Below are 15,546 nucleotides of genomic sequence, written 5' to 3'. Positions count from 1 at the left end.
TTGTCTTAGTAGTATAGGTAATGCTAAAAGCATAAAGCTGGAAAAAAGAAAGATATGTGCATAGGAGATGGGAGCCAGGATAATCAGCTTGGGTAGTCACAGGAGCAAAGCCAGTGGTTGGTTAGGTAGTGTTTTAGTTTAGTTTTAAATATAGAGACGGAGGTTTGGGATGTCAGGTTGGGAGGAAGTAGGTTCCATTTTTTACCAATTGAGTTGGAGAACATAGATTCTCCTGCAGTATTCCTTGATTGAGAGGTTTGAATTAGAATTTTGCTCGAAGAGCGAAGGTTTTTTAGGTTGTTATAGGGCTTGATAAGGGTGGAGAGCATAGGAGTGTTGCCAGGGTGGTGAAGGGCTTTCTGGGCTATAGAGAGCTGATAGTATAGAATAAGGTGAGGTAGCTCTAGCCATCCAAGGTGGCGGAGGTTTTTGCAGTGGTGTGTTTTATATGGGGAGGATGTGGCAAATTTGGCAATGTTATTATAGGCTGACGTAAGTTTATTGATGTTATATTTGGATAGGTTTGTGTATATAGGGGAAGCGTAAAGTAGTGTAGAGATGAGATGCGTTCTGGCTATGGTAGTTCTTGCTTCAGAAGTAAGGAAGGATTTGATTCTATACAGTGAACCTAGTTTTCTATTAGTTGTTTTTATGGTTGAGTTGATATGTGAGTCAAATTTAAGTTGGTTGTCAATAGTTATGCCAAGGAGTTTGGTCGTTTCATCTGGGGAGATAAGGTACCATTGTTCGATGTAAGAGAGAAGTTAATAGGGGGGGATTGGTGCGTAGGTTTGAAGAGAAGCAGTTTAGTTTTCTTAGGGTTTAGAAGTAAACAATGATTAGAGAACCATTGTTCTATGGTTGAAAAAGTTTTTGGGTAAGGAGGTGTAAGTCATCTTGGTTGGAGGCAGAACAAATGATGGTAGTATCGTCAGTATTGAATGCAAGTAGATAGGGGTGACTTGATGTAGGTCATTGATAAAGATGGAAAATAGAAGGGGACCTAGGATGGAGCCCTGAGGAACCCCTAGGGAGGATGGTAGGAGCTCTGAAAGATTATTGTTCCATAGCACTGCTTGTTTCCTATTCTGAAGGTAGGAAGTAAACCAGTTAAGTGCAATACTATCGAGAGAAATGGATTTAAGGTGGTGCAGGAGTAGTTGGTGGTTCACCATGTCGAAAGCCTTAGATAGGTCTACAAAGAAGGCTGATGAAGGAAGATTGTTGTTTCGGTTGTGATTAATGGATTCAATAAAGGATAGTAAGGCTGTGGTGGTACTATGGTAGGGACGAAATCCATGTTGACAGTTAGCTAGCAGATTATTTTGAAGGAGGTGATTGAGTAGTTGTTTATGGATACATTTCTACATTATTTTTGCAATGGAAGAAAGAAGCGCAATAGGGCGGTAGTTTGAGTATTCAAAGGAATCCCCACCTTTGAAGAGTGGGATGATGTGGGAGATTTTCCAGAGTGAAGGTATGGTACTTTCTTTAATGGTTCTGTTAATTAGTAAAGAGATTGGATATGCAACTGCTTTAGCTCCAAGCTGGAGATATTCTGCTGGGATTTTGTCGGCTGAGGGAGTGGAAGGTTTAAGTTTTTGAAGTAGGTGTAGTATATATGATGTGGGTATAGGTTTGAGTTGAAATGGTGGTGGGGTACAGTTAGAGGTGTCTAGTAAAGAAGGGTCAGGGTTTTGCTGGCTAGCTAGATTGAGTATTGTTGAGGTGAAGAAGTTATTAAAGGCATTAGCAGTGTTTAAGGGCGAGTCAGGATGGGAGCCTATTGGGCTAGGATATCTTTCTAGCAGACTGTCTCAGGGCAGAAGCTATGATCTGTATGATTCCTGGCAGGTAGGTTGCATTCATGGTCATCATCAGAACTGTAGAAACCATGAAGTCAAGTCTAGGGTCTTGATGTCCAGTTAAGGCTTGCTGAATGGGTATCATAGAACAGTTATGGACACTTTCAAATACAGAACCTTGCCCAAGAGATAACATCACTGTTCAATCTCAGCCTCCCTACAGATTTTGTATTAAGCAGATGAAGAAGAGCTACAGTCATTCCCCTGCATAAGGCAGGACCTTCCACAGACCCAAACAATTACAGACCCATAAATCTGATCAGCCTCACATGCAAAGCCATGGAAAAACTTATCATGGAACTAATCATTCAGGATATATGGAATCCCCAAATATTAGACCAGTCTCAGTTTGGATTTATCAGGTGCTGGTCATACTTATTCAGCCTGGTGGATTTTGTTGAAATAGTCACCAAAGTAATGGATGAAGGCATAATGGTACACACCACATACCTTGACCTGGCCAAAGCTTTTGACACATTTCTCACTCAGGCACAACAGAAATGCTAAATAAACTTGGAATAAACCCCTATGTCACCCGCCGGATTGCCAACTGGCTCACAGACAGGACTCCAAATAATCAAAACATGGGAAGTTAACTCCACAAAGGGACCAGTCACCAGTGGAGTCCTCCAGGGTGGATCTGTGCTAGGACCTCTCCTGTTTGGCAACTACTTTTCTGAAGTAAAGCCAATACCAAAGGGATCTGGATGACTAAGTTTGAATCCCCAAATAATTTAGTCATCCTTCAGGAAGCTTTGCCCTACATGAAAAACTGCTGCCAAAAATCATGGTCTGAAAATAAATGCCAACAAATGGATTACTGTATCCTTTGATAAGCCATCTACACCAGGGAGTTACCACATTGACATTATACCCCTAAGAGTTGACCCAGTTGTTCGGGATTTGGGAACTTATGTGGACAGTAACCCAACTTTTGACCAACATATGTCCATTGTTGTAAGAAAGTTCTTCTACATTGCACTGCCTATAAACAAAGGGATTGTGTCTAGATCTAGGAATGTCATTGTCCCCCTTTACTCAGCCCTCATTAGGCCAGTCATTGAGTATAATGCCCCCTTTTGCATGTATCTGTCCAAACACATACAACTGGAATGCCCACACAGAAACCTTACTAAAAGGATACTAAGTCCAAACAGCATGTCCTATATGGACTGACTCAAAGCCCTATCATTACACTAGGTATCCTACATACTGCTTGTGGGTGACCTTTGTCTGGCATACAAGGCATCCTCTGACCCACAACTGATGGATTTACTTCATATCAGCAAGTCGAATAGCATCAGAAATACTCCATCTAGGGATCTAAATCTATTCTGCAACATCAAAAGAACAGTTTGGAGGGACAGGTATATCTTGCAGTGGACACCGCTGCTGGGGAACAGCCTCCCCATGCACATAAAACAAGATTCATCTGTGGCCATATTCAAGCACAACTTAAATCTATGGATGGGAAACAGAAAATTTACCCCAGGACTGTCACCTGTACTACTAATGGACAGAGGCAGCTCCTAAAATGCTTTATCCCATACACTGGTCCTCCCAAATTATCTATGGTATGATCCCATTTATTCTCATGGGGTAATATACAATTATTGATTAGGAGATGGGTAAGGCCAATCTATAACCAAATGGAATAGTTTATTTCCAGGACAAAAAGGGAAATTATCTAGACTTAAAATTACCCATAAGGGCAGCTAGCCTAGTCCTTACCTATGAACCTATGAGGCCTGAAGATGGGGAACCAGGTTCGCAAAGGCCAAAACAGGGTGTTAAGGACAACTTTGGTCTTGTATGGAATTGCTTTCTGGATCACATCTTGGGGATTATGGGAAAGGGAGGAAATGCACAAAGCAGACTTGAGAGCCATCTCTGGACCATAGTATCCTTGTGATTCTTTCACAGTGGAGGCATTACAGAAAATAAATTACTGCACTTGATGTTGGTCAGAGATGCAAAGAGATTACAGCAAGGTTTCTCCCAGTGATGGAACAAGTTCCATGCTATTGTCATGCTTAGGGTTCAGTCATGTGGCATCAGCAGGCAACCGCTGAGCCTGTTTGATGCTCATCTGTTCTCTTTATGAATAGGAGATGATCAAATGACATAGCCCAATTCCATATTCTGATGGCCTCCCAACATACGAAATATGAGCAGGTAACTCTTCGCTAGTTTATAAAACTGCAGTGTTATTGGTATGTATGGTATCTCATAGCAGATAGTCTTGAAGAGCCTGTCAATAGGACTGTTCTCATCTTCAAAGTGCTTATATGCAGCCTCCCCATGCACATAAAACAAGATTCATCTGTGTCCATATTCAAGCACAACTTAAATCTATGGATGGGAAACAGAAAATTTACCCCAGGACTGTCACCTGTACTACTAATGGACAGAGGCAGCTCCTAAAATGCTTTATCCCATACACTGGTCCTATGACCATGTAACGTACAATATTTTGCCTCCACCTACTGAGCAGACAATTCCATGGTAACTGCCACTAAGGGCACTGGACAATGAAGGTATCTACCACAAACACGTGAAGACACCACTGATGATGTGAACTTCTAGCTTTCAAGATTATTACTAGATCCAATTATGAGCCTGAGGATTGGTTCCACTGAATTCTTAAGAGTCCACTGAAGAATCTGCATGTGGAAATAAGCATGTAGGACTAAGCAAATATTGCACTTCATGAGCCTTAGAATTTTCAGACAGAAACTAGCAGGGGCAACATTTGATGGCACAGAGAGACAGATGGAGAGTGAGTGAAAGACAGAGAGAGAGAGAGACAGTGACTGGCTGCTACAGCAGGGAAATCCTTTCTTGTAGGCGGGTCATCTGAATAGATGGAGCATCCAAGGAATATCCTAAGAGATACCTCCTCAACTCTTTAGAAAATCATGACAAGCAAGAATGTACGTGCTTTGGAGAGTGAATGAGTATTACAGTCTATTTTGGAAAAACAATGGAGAACTGACCGCATAAAGGCCATTTGGAACACAGTATCTGGGGCAAACTGGCTTAGGCTGCTTAGATCTAGTATAACCCTGAGGTCCTTTATATTCTTTATTACCCAAAAAAATCTGGAATAAAAGATGGGTCCTTTCTTATCTGGTGGAAACTCTTGGCTTGCTTTCTCTTCTGGGAAGAAGAGCACCTCCAGTTTTGTTAACTACTTCTGATGGGTTAGGGCAATGAGAAGAATGACAGAAGGTGGATGATGGGGAGTCAGGAAATTGCTTCTATAGCTTCTAGAAATTCTCTCTTATCCATCTGTCTTCTATGATGGCCATCCAAAAAGCAGATGCACAGATGGCCATCGCCTAACTGCCTCCAACCTGGGACAGTCATACAAATCCTAAGTGCTGCTGCTAGTTCAACCATCCTCCCGAGGAAGAAGCATGAAAACCCTGCCAGCTAACAGTCCATATCTTTGAATTGATATCTACTTTGAAAAGAGGCTGTGGCTCCTCTGGTTCCTTCCAGATTGTTGGCACTCTCTGTAATGTTTCTACTTCTGTTTAAAAAGCTTTCTGGACCCCTCCTGATTCTACAGTATTGAAGTTTGAAATCAGATGGCAACAGCTGTTAAAGTCATACTATCATTTTCACTATCTTTTATTTATTTCTAAATTTTGGACTATATAGGTTGGTTCAACTGAAGTGGACATTGAAATAAGATCACTCAGAAAATCTCTGAAATCTGCTAGGCAAAGCCAAGTGTGATTTTGAATAGCAGTGCCGACGGTAGCTGCCCTGGATGTGCCATTCACAGCACTGTGTGCAAGACGTGCTAAGACTAGAAACTGTGTCAATCATTGCCACTAGGGATGCTTAATTTGTGTTGTCTTTCATCTCCCTCAGCAAATGCAGCAGCACCTCATTAAACTTCTTGGAAGTGATTGAGAAAGTGGAGGATGTGTAGAAATGCTTCTCAAAGTGGCCTACAGTCTGAGGGTATTTTTCAGAAGGGTAAACAGTTGAACTCTTTGTAGTCAGTTCTCTCTTAAATATTATCTGCCTCCTTAGTGGACTCAGTAACTGGGGTCTTGACCAAGGAATCCTACTCCATGGCCTCTGATGGATCTTGTTCAGCCTCCTTGTCACTAGTGCTAATACAGCTGATTCCTTCCAGGCCTTCTGGATAACACAAGTGACAACTTTGTCAGCAACAGTAACTACCCAGGGGGAAAAGGGAGGCATCTGGAAGATATCCTGCATGATCTTATTTATTTATTTATCCATCCTTGTTTACCGGGAAAGTCTGACTGGATAATACCCATTTTCAATGGAGGTCCAGGGAGAAAAACTCCATTTGCTTACATTACATTATACTAAGTTCCAGTTAAACATATAGTGGTTACATTTCTATTTACATTTATGCACAAACAGTAGCTACATTTATACAGTCTACGATTTTACAGAGATGGAAGTTACTAAAGAGAAAGCCCTCATGCAACTTAGTAGAATGTACAAGCAGTAGTTATGTATAAAAATTGTTTAGTCATATTTCTTGTCAGAAAAAGACAGGCCATTCTTAATCCTGGCTCCATCCCTACTTATTACTCAATAATTCCAAGATTTTCCCAAATATGGTATCATCAGGAGGAGATACTCTTCCATCACTCTCTCTCTTTCTCTCTCTGAGTTGGCAACTCTGTGAGAGAGTCTATTTTCTTCTTGTTAAATGAACACTTACCCTTCTTCCTCTTCACAGGAAAAACTGAGGAGGATGAGGAATACAACATCAACCCAGACTTGTCCTAAAGGTCCTGCCATGATTGTCGAACTCTTGCTCAGATGGCTAAGCAAGAAGACAACAAATAAAGTCAGTTATACATCCAGAAATGAGGTTGACAAGGTGCTAGAACTTAAATTTAACTCCCCTAGGAGGTACAACCTCAGTGCTTAACCAGTCATCAACTTCCTGCTCTACCCCCCGCTATCATCATCATCAAAGGAGCCAAGACAGACAGTACCATGGAGCATGGCAGAACAGAAGGATCCTTGATATTATGACATAGCCTCTATGAGACCTGACAACATCCCAGGCTATGTTGTCAATGGTTTAAAACAGGCATTAGCTTAATCATTGGGTACTCTTTTCAACCACAACCTAAGCACTGGTTTTGTCCCTGCTGAATGGAAAACAGCTACTGTCATCCCCTTGCACAAGCAGATGTATCCACTCACCCTGGGAATTACAGACCCATTAGCCTAACCAGCCTTATCTGCAAGGCCATAGAGAGAATTATCATGCACCTTATCAACAAGGATATAGGAGACCTTCAAACACTTGACTCAACCCAGTTTGGTTTTTGTAAAGGGAGGTTCTGCCTTTTGAACCTGGTGGACTTCTTCAAAGCCCTGGATGAAGGCAAATCTGTGCATATGGGCTACCTAGACTTGGCCAAGGCCTTTGAAACAATCACCCACTCAGGCATCATTGAAAAATTCACCCAGCTGGGGATCAACCCATATACTGTCAGGTGGGTTGCAAACTGGTTCACCAACAGAACACATACAGTCAAAATAGGGGACTCCACCTCAACCACAGACCCCATTACCAGTGGTGTTCCACAGGGATTGGTGCTGGGGCCCCTATTGTTTGGAATCTACTTCTCAGAAGTACATGCAAAGACAAAAGGTCTGTGGTTGACAAAGTCTGCTATAGTCAGTTATTTAATTCTTTAATCAATTAAACCTTCAGGTACAGAAAATAGTTTAGGCAAATTACCAAAATGTAGGAAATATTGATAGAAAGCCTTGCAAGGATGTAACAGAACACAGCAAATGCTACAGATATTTTTATAAATTCTAAGTAAACAGTGTGAAGATATATAGCTATGGGTTCAGAAACCTGAACGCTCACTTACTCTCCTTCCAAAATGCCAAGACCAAATGGCAGACAACCGCACAACACAGATGTCCTGGAACACCGACTTTCCACTCCAGGTAAGTAACCGCTTGGCCATCCTGACAAAAAAATAAAACTGAAGGAAAGCAAACCCACCTACAGCCTCATAACTGAATATACCAACTCCAATATCACACTACATTGTGGGTAAGGGGCAAAGTTCAACAGGATGGCAAGCGGTTACTTACCTGGAGTGGAAAGTTAGTGTTCCAAGATGTCAGTGTTGCGTGTTTGTCAGCTTTTTCATTTTGGCGTTTCGGAATTCGGGAAAGTGAGCATTCGGGTTGCTGAAGGGGATCCGGGTTGGTACAAGAGAGTCATCATTGCAGAGGATTTCTATTATTTTCTACCTCACCGATTTATGGGTGTTAAGCAATAAACACAACTGTAACCTGAAATGGTTGTGAGTTTTATTGAGTTCTGATAGCTGTTAAATGTTTTCAATGAAATTTGTTTACAAGAATGTTACCCATTTCCAGCATCTCAGTATTGCATTCCACTGCTGACACTCTCTAAACAACTTGTCTGTGCTAGCAAAATAAGTAACAATAGACTTCATCATTAAAGACAAAATGACTGGTGATCCTTACCAACAATAAGCCGCTCGGATTCAGGAAGATGCTTAAACAGCTTCCTAAAGTCTTCATTCCTCTGTTTGTATGTTGGGCTGAGTACCTGTAAAAAGAGAAAGCATATATTACTGTTTCTTACCTCTGTCCACAAACTTAAGTAATAACTGGCAAAAATGATACTTTACCTTTATCGTACAAAAATGAATTAACAATTAAAAATATTTTAAGGTGTAGTGTGTACAACAGCACCATCATATTTAATGTATAAATCAAAACACATAGGTTTGTGCATCCAAAAAATAAATTCATAAAATAAAATTATACAACAGTGTTTTTTTTATAGACTATCATACAACAGTTGTCTGTTTATATTAAGTTTTGAAGGATTTAAAATAAATCTTTGAACTCTCAACAGTGCAGGGGTATAGAGAACAGCTGATATGCTGAGTTCTGCTCCATGCCCCCCACACTCTCCCACATTCTGACACATTGCTTGTTGTGGCACTACCTTGGGGTATGAAGGCTTAGATACTTAGTAGGGGGTTAAGGACAATTACCTTTTTTTTTTGTGGGGGGGGGGGGAGTCCAACGCCGACATGAGATAATTCCTCCCAAAACTAGTGCCAGTAGAATTTTTCACCCAGTATTAATTTGTTCCATAGTCTACAGGATACAACCTTCCCCCCAACCTAGTCTATATTCCTTTTAAAACAACATTCCAGTACCAAAATATCATCAGATTAAGGAAGAAATCAAAAACTGGTGAAATTCAGTTGACTTCAAGCACAGTTCTGCAGATAAGATATACTAATTCTGTTTTGTCAATATGTTCAGTGCTGCTAAAGCCCCTCTAAAGACATATAATCTACCTTTAGGTGTTACAGCCTTGCAGCATGTTATATTCAGTTGGGGGTTGGGACTGATGAGGTTGCCCCCATACATTAATTGGTTCACAGGTTTATAGGTTGCTATTAGGCAGTAGGACAGTTAAGCTATAGCCTAGCCACTACAGCCCCAGTGGTACACTTGCCTACTTACTCCTCCTGTCCACAACAGATACATGGTAACCCCTGGGGTAAAATTGTGATTTAAAATTCACATATCAACTGCTGCAAGACAATTAATGTGACCATATGCATTCAATTTAATAAATAACTTAAAAAGATAAGTCTTCTTTAAAAATGAAGAAAAATCCAAATTAACATAATTCCAGTCAGGGAGAAAAATGGCAAAAGGCATTGCAAAATGGCTTCCTGTACAAAGGTTTAACTATAGTACTGACTACAGCTTTAACAACAGAAAACATCTATCAAAAAATGTGACAAATGATAACCTACTGTAGATTTTGTCGCAGAATTGTCTTCATTTAAATGCTGAGCAAAAACATGGTGTTCATTCACAATGGATTTCCAGATGAGCCAACAATCACCCAAAGAGCACTGCCACATATCCATGGCATATAAATAAATATTATGATAAGAATCATAAATCATACTCTCCTCCAGGTAACCCATAAACAAATTTGCATATATTAATGCAAAGTATGCCCACATAGCAATGCCCTGTACATAAAGATAGCATTAACTAACAAAATAAAATATATTCTTTGTTCATATCTATTACGTAAGACAAACTAGAAGCTTGTTAAAGAAAGGATGCCTTTATAATAATATTCCAAAGGCTACTCTTATCCAACCAATATTCTACAGTTTCAATACTTGCTTGATGTGGGATGTCAGTCAGTAAAGCTTTTGCATCTACAGTACACATTATGCATCAATCAGTTTCCATTTGTAGCTCAGCCATTAACCTTAAACACTGCGTGGAATCCTGCAGTCTGTCTCATAAGACCGAGTAGAGGAGACAGGCATGGTTTCAGAAAACTGGAGAGATGTTCAGTTAATGGATGCTTACATGAAATAGCTCTTTCTTTTGGATTAACAGCTTATTTATGAATTTTAGGAAGAATATAAAAGTACTGCGGATGTGGATACATAACCATGAATTTCCTAGCCAACCTGTTCTCAATTATCCATTTGTTGTGGCTTTATCTATCAAAAGTGTTTGTTAAACTGAATTTACACATACACATTAAATGATTTGTGGTACTGGATGTATAGTGGGTGTGTAGTGTGACCCAGAGACTCCCCAGACTCTGGAATAGACTGCCCATACATGTCAAGCAGAGTGCCTCCTTGGCCCTCTTCTAAAGGAACCTTGACGATTGGCTTGGAGAAAGGAAATTCACCCCGGGGATCACATCAGTTGCCCTGCTAGACAGGGATCCAGGGAAGTAAATAGTGTGGGAAGAAATAGCCAGGGAATTGTTATGGTTAGGCTTGTATAGGCCCTAGGGCTGATAGCCTAGTACCAACCTATGAAACTATGAACCTATATGCATTACTACCCATAAATAGGTCTTTAGCAGAGCATGGGCATCTATCCTTGATTGTATTTTAAGTAAATTTGTGGTTTCCCATCCATTCATCTAAATTATCTTTAAAGATAGTGAGGGGTATGCTTCTTTTTTTAAGTGAGCGTAAGTTTGTTCCAGAGGTGGGTAATTCTTTGAGAGAGAGCTGCCACACAAATACGTCTCATATATATGTATATATATATATATATATATATATATATATATATATATATATATATATATATATTTAGCTTCCCTTGATCTTGTATTTCTGTTGCAATCGGTGTAATAAATTAGATTGTGTATTTGGGTCCTTTACAACTTTACAAGTCAAGCATAGACTCCATTATGTAGAAGTGTGTAAAAGACAAGAGAACAGAAAAGAGAGAAGAGTGTATGTGTAACACAGGAAGTTCATATCACAGATTTACTTTACTGAGGAATTGCTCAGATTTTTCAAGTGGGAATAGGTGTTTGGACAGTTGCACATCAATATGTACTCCAGTATGGGCCTGGTGAGGGATGAGTAGAAAGGAATGATGACCACTTTAGACCAAGAGGTAGTTCACTTAGTAATCAGGTGAGGCAGAAGACTTTTCTAATGACAGTGGATGCATAATGGTTATTCATGAAGGTGCCTAGGATCTCTAATAATAGTCTCATTTTTAAGGATAGGATTGTTTATGTGGTATGCGTGCAAGAACTCCCACTTTCAAAGCAGTATGATGCTAACTTTTTTGGCATTCAGCTTGAGACCTTGACCCTGACATTGAGTTTGTTCAATTTAGAACTGCTTGGAGGAACCAATCATCTTCAAGAAAGTTGACAATAGCTCCAAACCTGCAATCATCTGCAAACTTTAATAGCATAAGGCCTTAATGTCATATTTAGCATTATAAAAGTAAATGCCAAAAGAAAGTGCTCCCAAACCAGAGCACTGGAGTACACAAAAGGTGACAAGTTTTGTGGAGGATAGCATGCCAATTCTAATACCACTCTAACAGAATGGTGTCTATCATTGAGCTAGTTAGCAATCCAATGAGTTACACAGGGATTTATACTGAGTTGATCGAGGATGTCAAAATGGGGTATACAGTGCCAAAAGCCTTAGCCAAGTCAAGATAAGCAGTGTGAACAGAGTTACCTTATCTAGTGCTTCTGTGATGCTTTCAAAGAGGTTAGCTAGGTTTAATAGGCATGGTTTATCACTTGCAATGTCAAATTGTTAGGGTCCATGGATTCTAGTTTCCCCATGTCCCTATTTGAGAAGAATGACAGTAGATTCCATCACCTTGCAAATAATGCTGAAAATTCAGTAGTTGTTAGGATCCATGCTGGGGCATCCCTTCTGAAGGGAAGTACTATAGCTATCTATACTGCAGGCTTCTGGTATGAAAGTAATGGAGACCCAGTGGCTAAATAGTTTAAGAGGGAGGCCTGATGAAAGCAGTACATGCTGAGCTATGAAACAGCCTGGTATGTTATCTGGGCCTATACACCTGCTGCTTTTCGTTTTTGAGAGGACTTTTAGTATCTGTTCAGTAGTGATTACCAGAGTGTGTGTATTGGTGGGGGGATACTTTATTTTGGGAAGTCTGAGGCAACAGAAAGAAGTTGTAGCTGAATTTATCTGCAAGGATGTTAGCTATATCCTCAGAGTTGGAGCGAGTGATGCAATTAGATATAAGGTTGGTGTAATGCTGGACATTATTCCTAAGTCTCTTTGTATAAGTCAAGAATGCCTTGCAGTTATCCCGTGCAGACATAGCAATTGTTAGTTCAGAATTAACTCTGCAAGATTTGCACTTGCTCCCAAGCTCTATGTTAGTCATTTTTGAGGTTGATAATAACATGCTGAGTTTTTATTCAATTCTTTATGGATACAAGATTTTTTCTTTTATTGTACAATTTGTTTATACATCATTTCCATCAGAGGGATTTGCTTCTAAACCTGGTATTGCATTTGTGGTGAAGAAGAACATGAGCCTATATGCAAGAACTGAGATGGAAATATAAACTTTGGGCATATATTGTGGTATTTGCATATAGTAATAGTTACAAATTACCACTGCTGAGGAAAGTATGTCTAAACATCTAATTTTTGCTGTTTAACTCTGGCATTCTCATCTAACAAAAGACATTAACAGTCATTTCAGAGGCATAAAATATCTTCCCAGAATAAAGTGCTGAACAGAGAACCAAAAGCAAGGGATTTCATGAAAAAAGAGATAATCCTTGCTGTATTATCAAGAGTAGCTGAATACAGTGGCTACCTAAAAAAACAAAACTGGGGTAATTCAACTAATCACAAGAAAAGTCTTGGACTGGTAGTCCATAAGATTCCTCGCATCACATATTCCATGTGCCAATTTTAGGTCATACAAAAGTAATAATGCCCAATAGGGTGTGTGTTACTGTGCAAATAATGCCTGCCCAGAGGTTCATGAGGCCTGACCCTGCAGGCGTCCCCTACTCCTAAAATGTGTGGCTGTTTGCAATCATTGGGGACTGAAGTCACTAAATAACGACATACATTTGAGTTTCTGAATTTATTTCCTTCAGAAAAGACATGTTAACACAAATCCTGTTATTCAAACAACTTTCTAATTTTATAAGAGCAAAATTTAAAATCTGTTTCTATTTCTGAGCCTTTGCTCCCCCTTTATTTTAGGCTTTATCCATTTTTCTTGAGCTAAGAGGTCGTAAATTATGCATACCTCTTAATTGCTGCTACTGCCACTACTCAATCGCTCTCACTCTTCACATACACACAGACAGAAACATAAACACACATACATATGCACGCAAAACACACTTCTTTTTTATCTGTTTTAATTTTACACTCACTAAACAGCAAAAGCACTGCTTACTGAGTGTAAAATAAGGACAATCAATCTCAAACACACACTTTTTTCTTTTTTTCTTTTACACTCAATAAACAGCAAAAGCGCTGATTAGCGAGTGTAAAATGACAAGGGTCATTAGCTTTCTTTCAGTCCAACCTCCACAGCAGCTTAATATGCTGCTATGAAGCAGCAGACTCGTTTTTTAGTGAGTATCACTTGTAGATTAACGTCCTGCTGGAGAAAGTACAATTGTGTATACTTACCATAAATGTAGATGTTCGAGTCTATTCACTGTTGCAGTCATCACATTTGGGTTATCCCTGCCAGGGCAGCCCTTGGCCGGACCGAATACCAGAGGCTTAGTATTTCTGCGTCCATTGCTGGTGCTTCAGGACTGACGTCAGGTCATCAATAGTATAAAGTAAGGCAGCTGATGCCATTACATCAGTTTTTCTTGCCCTAACCTGTCAGGAGCCCCCAAGTAGGAGCCAGGTTCCGGTGCAAGAACCCCACCAGTAGAAAGCAAATACCAATGCGTCCCTTGTAAGGAAAGAGAAGAAAGGTGAATGAAGGGAGGGAAACCAGGACTGCAACAGTGAATACACTCGAACATCTACATTTATGGTAAGTGTACACAACTGTACTATGTTCTTCGTGTGTCACTGTTGCAGTCATCACATTTGGGTTGATTCCCAAAGCTGAGGAAATGGGTGGAGGCAGTCAAGGAAACTAGGGCCTGGCTAGGATGCCCTGCAAGACTGCAGAGGCAAACCCTGCCCTGGATTTGGAGAAGAGGGGCAGGTGGTAATGTTTAGTAAAAGTGTGAACAGATGTCCAGGTGGTAGCCTCCAGGATGTTCCTGGTGAGGACTCCTCTGAGGAAAGCTGCAGAGGTGGAGGATGCTCTGGTGGAGTGAGTCCTGACCCCCTTGGGGGGAGGCTTTCCATGTTTGTTTGCAGCAGAAATGGATACAATGTGCTATCCATCTGGAAATGATTTGTTTGGAGATGACTTTGCCTTCTGCTCCTGTAGCAAAGCTAACCAGCAATTGATCAGACTTTCTGAAGGATTTAGTCCTGTCTCGATAGAATCTGAGCTATCTGTGCACATCTAGAAAGTGCAGGATCCTTTCCCTCTTGTTCTGGGGATTAGGAAAAAAAGTGGGCAAATGAATGGATTGGTTGAGAGCCACACTGGACACCACCTTGGGCATGAAGGAGGTGTTAGCTCTGAGGGATACCCTGTCAGCATGGAAGATGATGAAGGGTTCCACAGCCATGAGCACTTGCAGCTCAGAGACTCTTTTGGCTGAAGTGATGGCCAGAAGGAAAGCTGTCTTCCAGGAGAGAAAGTTTAGCTCTGCAGAAGAAGCTGGTTCAAAAGGGGGCAGGGTAAGCTTTTCCAACACAAAGTTAAGGTCCCAAGATGGGGTTGCTGCTCTTCTGGGTGGCCTCAAGTTGCTACCCCCTCTTAGGAACTGTTTGATCAAAGGGTCTGAGAAAAGGGGTTGCTCAGTGGGGAAATGAGCAGAGATAGCAGAGGCATGAATTTTTATACAGGAGAAAGAGAGGCCACTGTGTAGTAGGTCAGCTAAGTAATCTAGGATGAGAGGGAGGGAGATCTTTGCTATATTGGTTCCCTTAGCCTGGATCCAGGAGCAGAACCTTTTCCATTTGTCAGCATAAGACTTTCTAGTGCTAGGGTGTCTGGCCTCACGTATAACATCTAGAACCTGTTTACTGAGGTTGGCAGACTGATCTAGGGTTAGGGAATAAGCCAAGTTGCCAAATTGAGTGTCGGCAATTGGGGATGCATGAATTTCCCTTTCCTCTGGGTCAGGAGGTTTAGAATCTGAGGAAGATGCCATGGTGGCAGTGGGGGCAGGCTGTGCAGCAAGGGGTACTAGTGCTGA

At 40.7% G+C, this 15,546-nt stretch overlaps 1 protein-coding gene across 1 annotated transcript in view; it reads right to left on the bottom strand.

Annotated features, from left to right (window-relative positions):
• LOC122808522 (protein Aster-B-like) overlaps window positions 1-15,546 on the bottom strand; it is a 1,382,984-nt gene that overhangs the window by 1,343,504 nt on the left and 23,934 nt on the right. Inside the window, exon 3 of the mRNA XM_044079476.1 lies at window positions 8,391-8,475. Coding sequence (XP_043935411.1) covers window positions 8,391-8,475 — 85 coding nt within the window. The remainder of the gene's footprint in view (window positions 1-8,390; window positions 8,476-15,546) is intronic.

The sequence above is a fragment of the Protopterus annectens genome, chromosome 8.part0 (genome assembly GCF_019279795.1).
Source record: "Protopterus annectens isolate FY-2018-M chromosome 8.part0, PAN1.0, whole genome shotgun sequence".
NCBI lineage: Eukaryota > Metazoa > Chordata > Ceratodontiformes > Protopteridae > Protopterus > Protopterus annectens.
The sequence above is the reverse complement of the archived record's forward strand: the minus strand, read 5'-3'. Positions and strand labels throughout refer to the sequence as shown.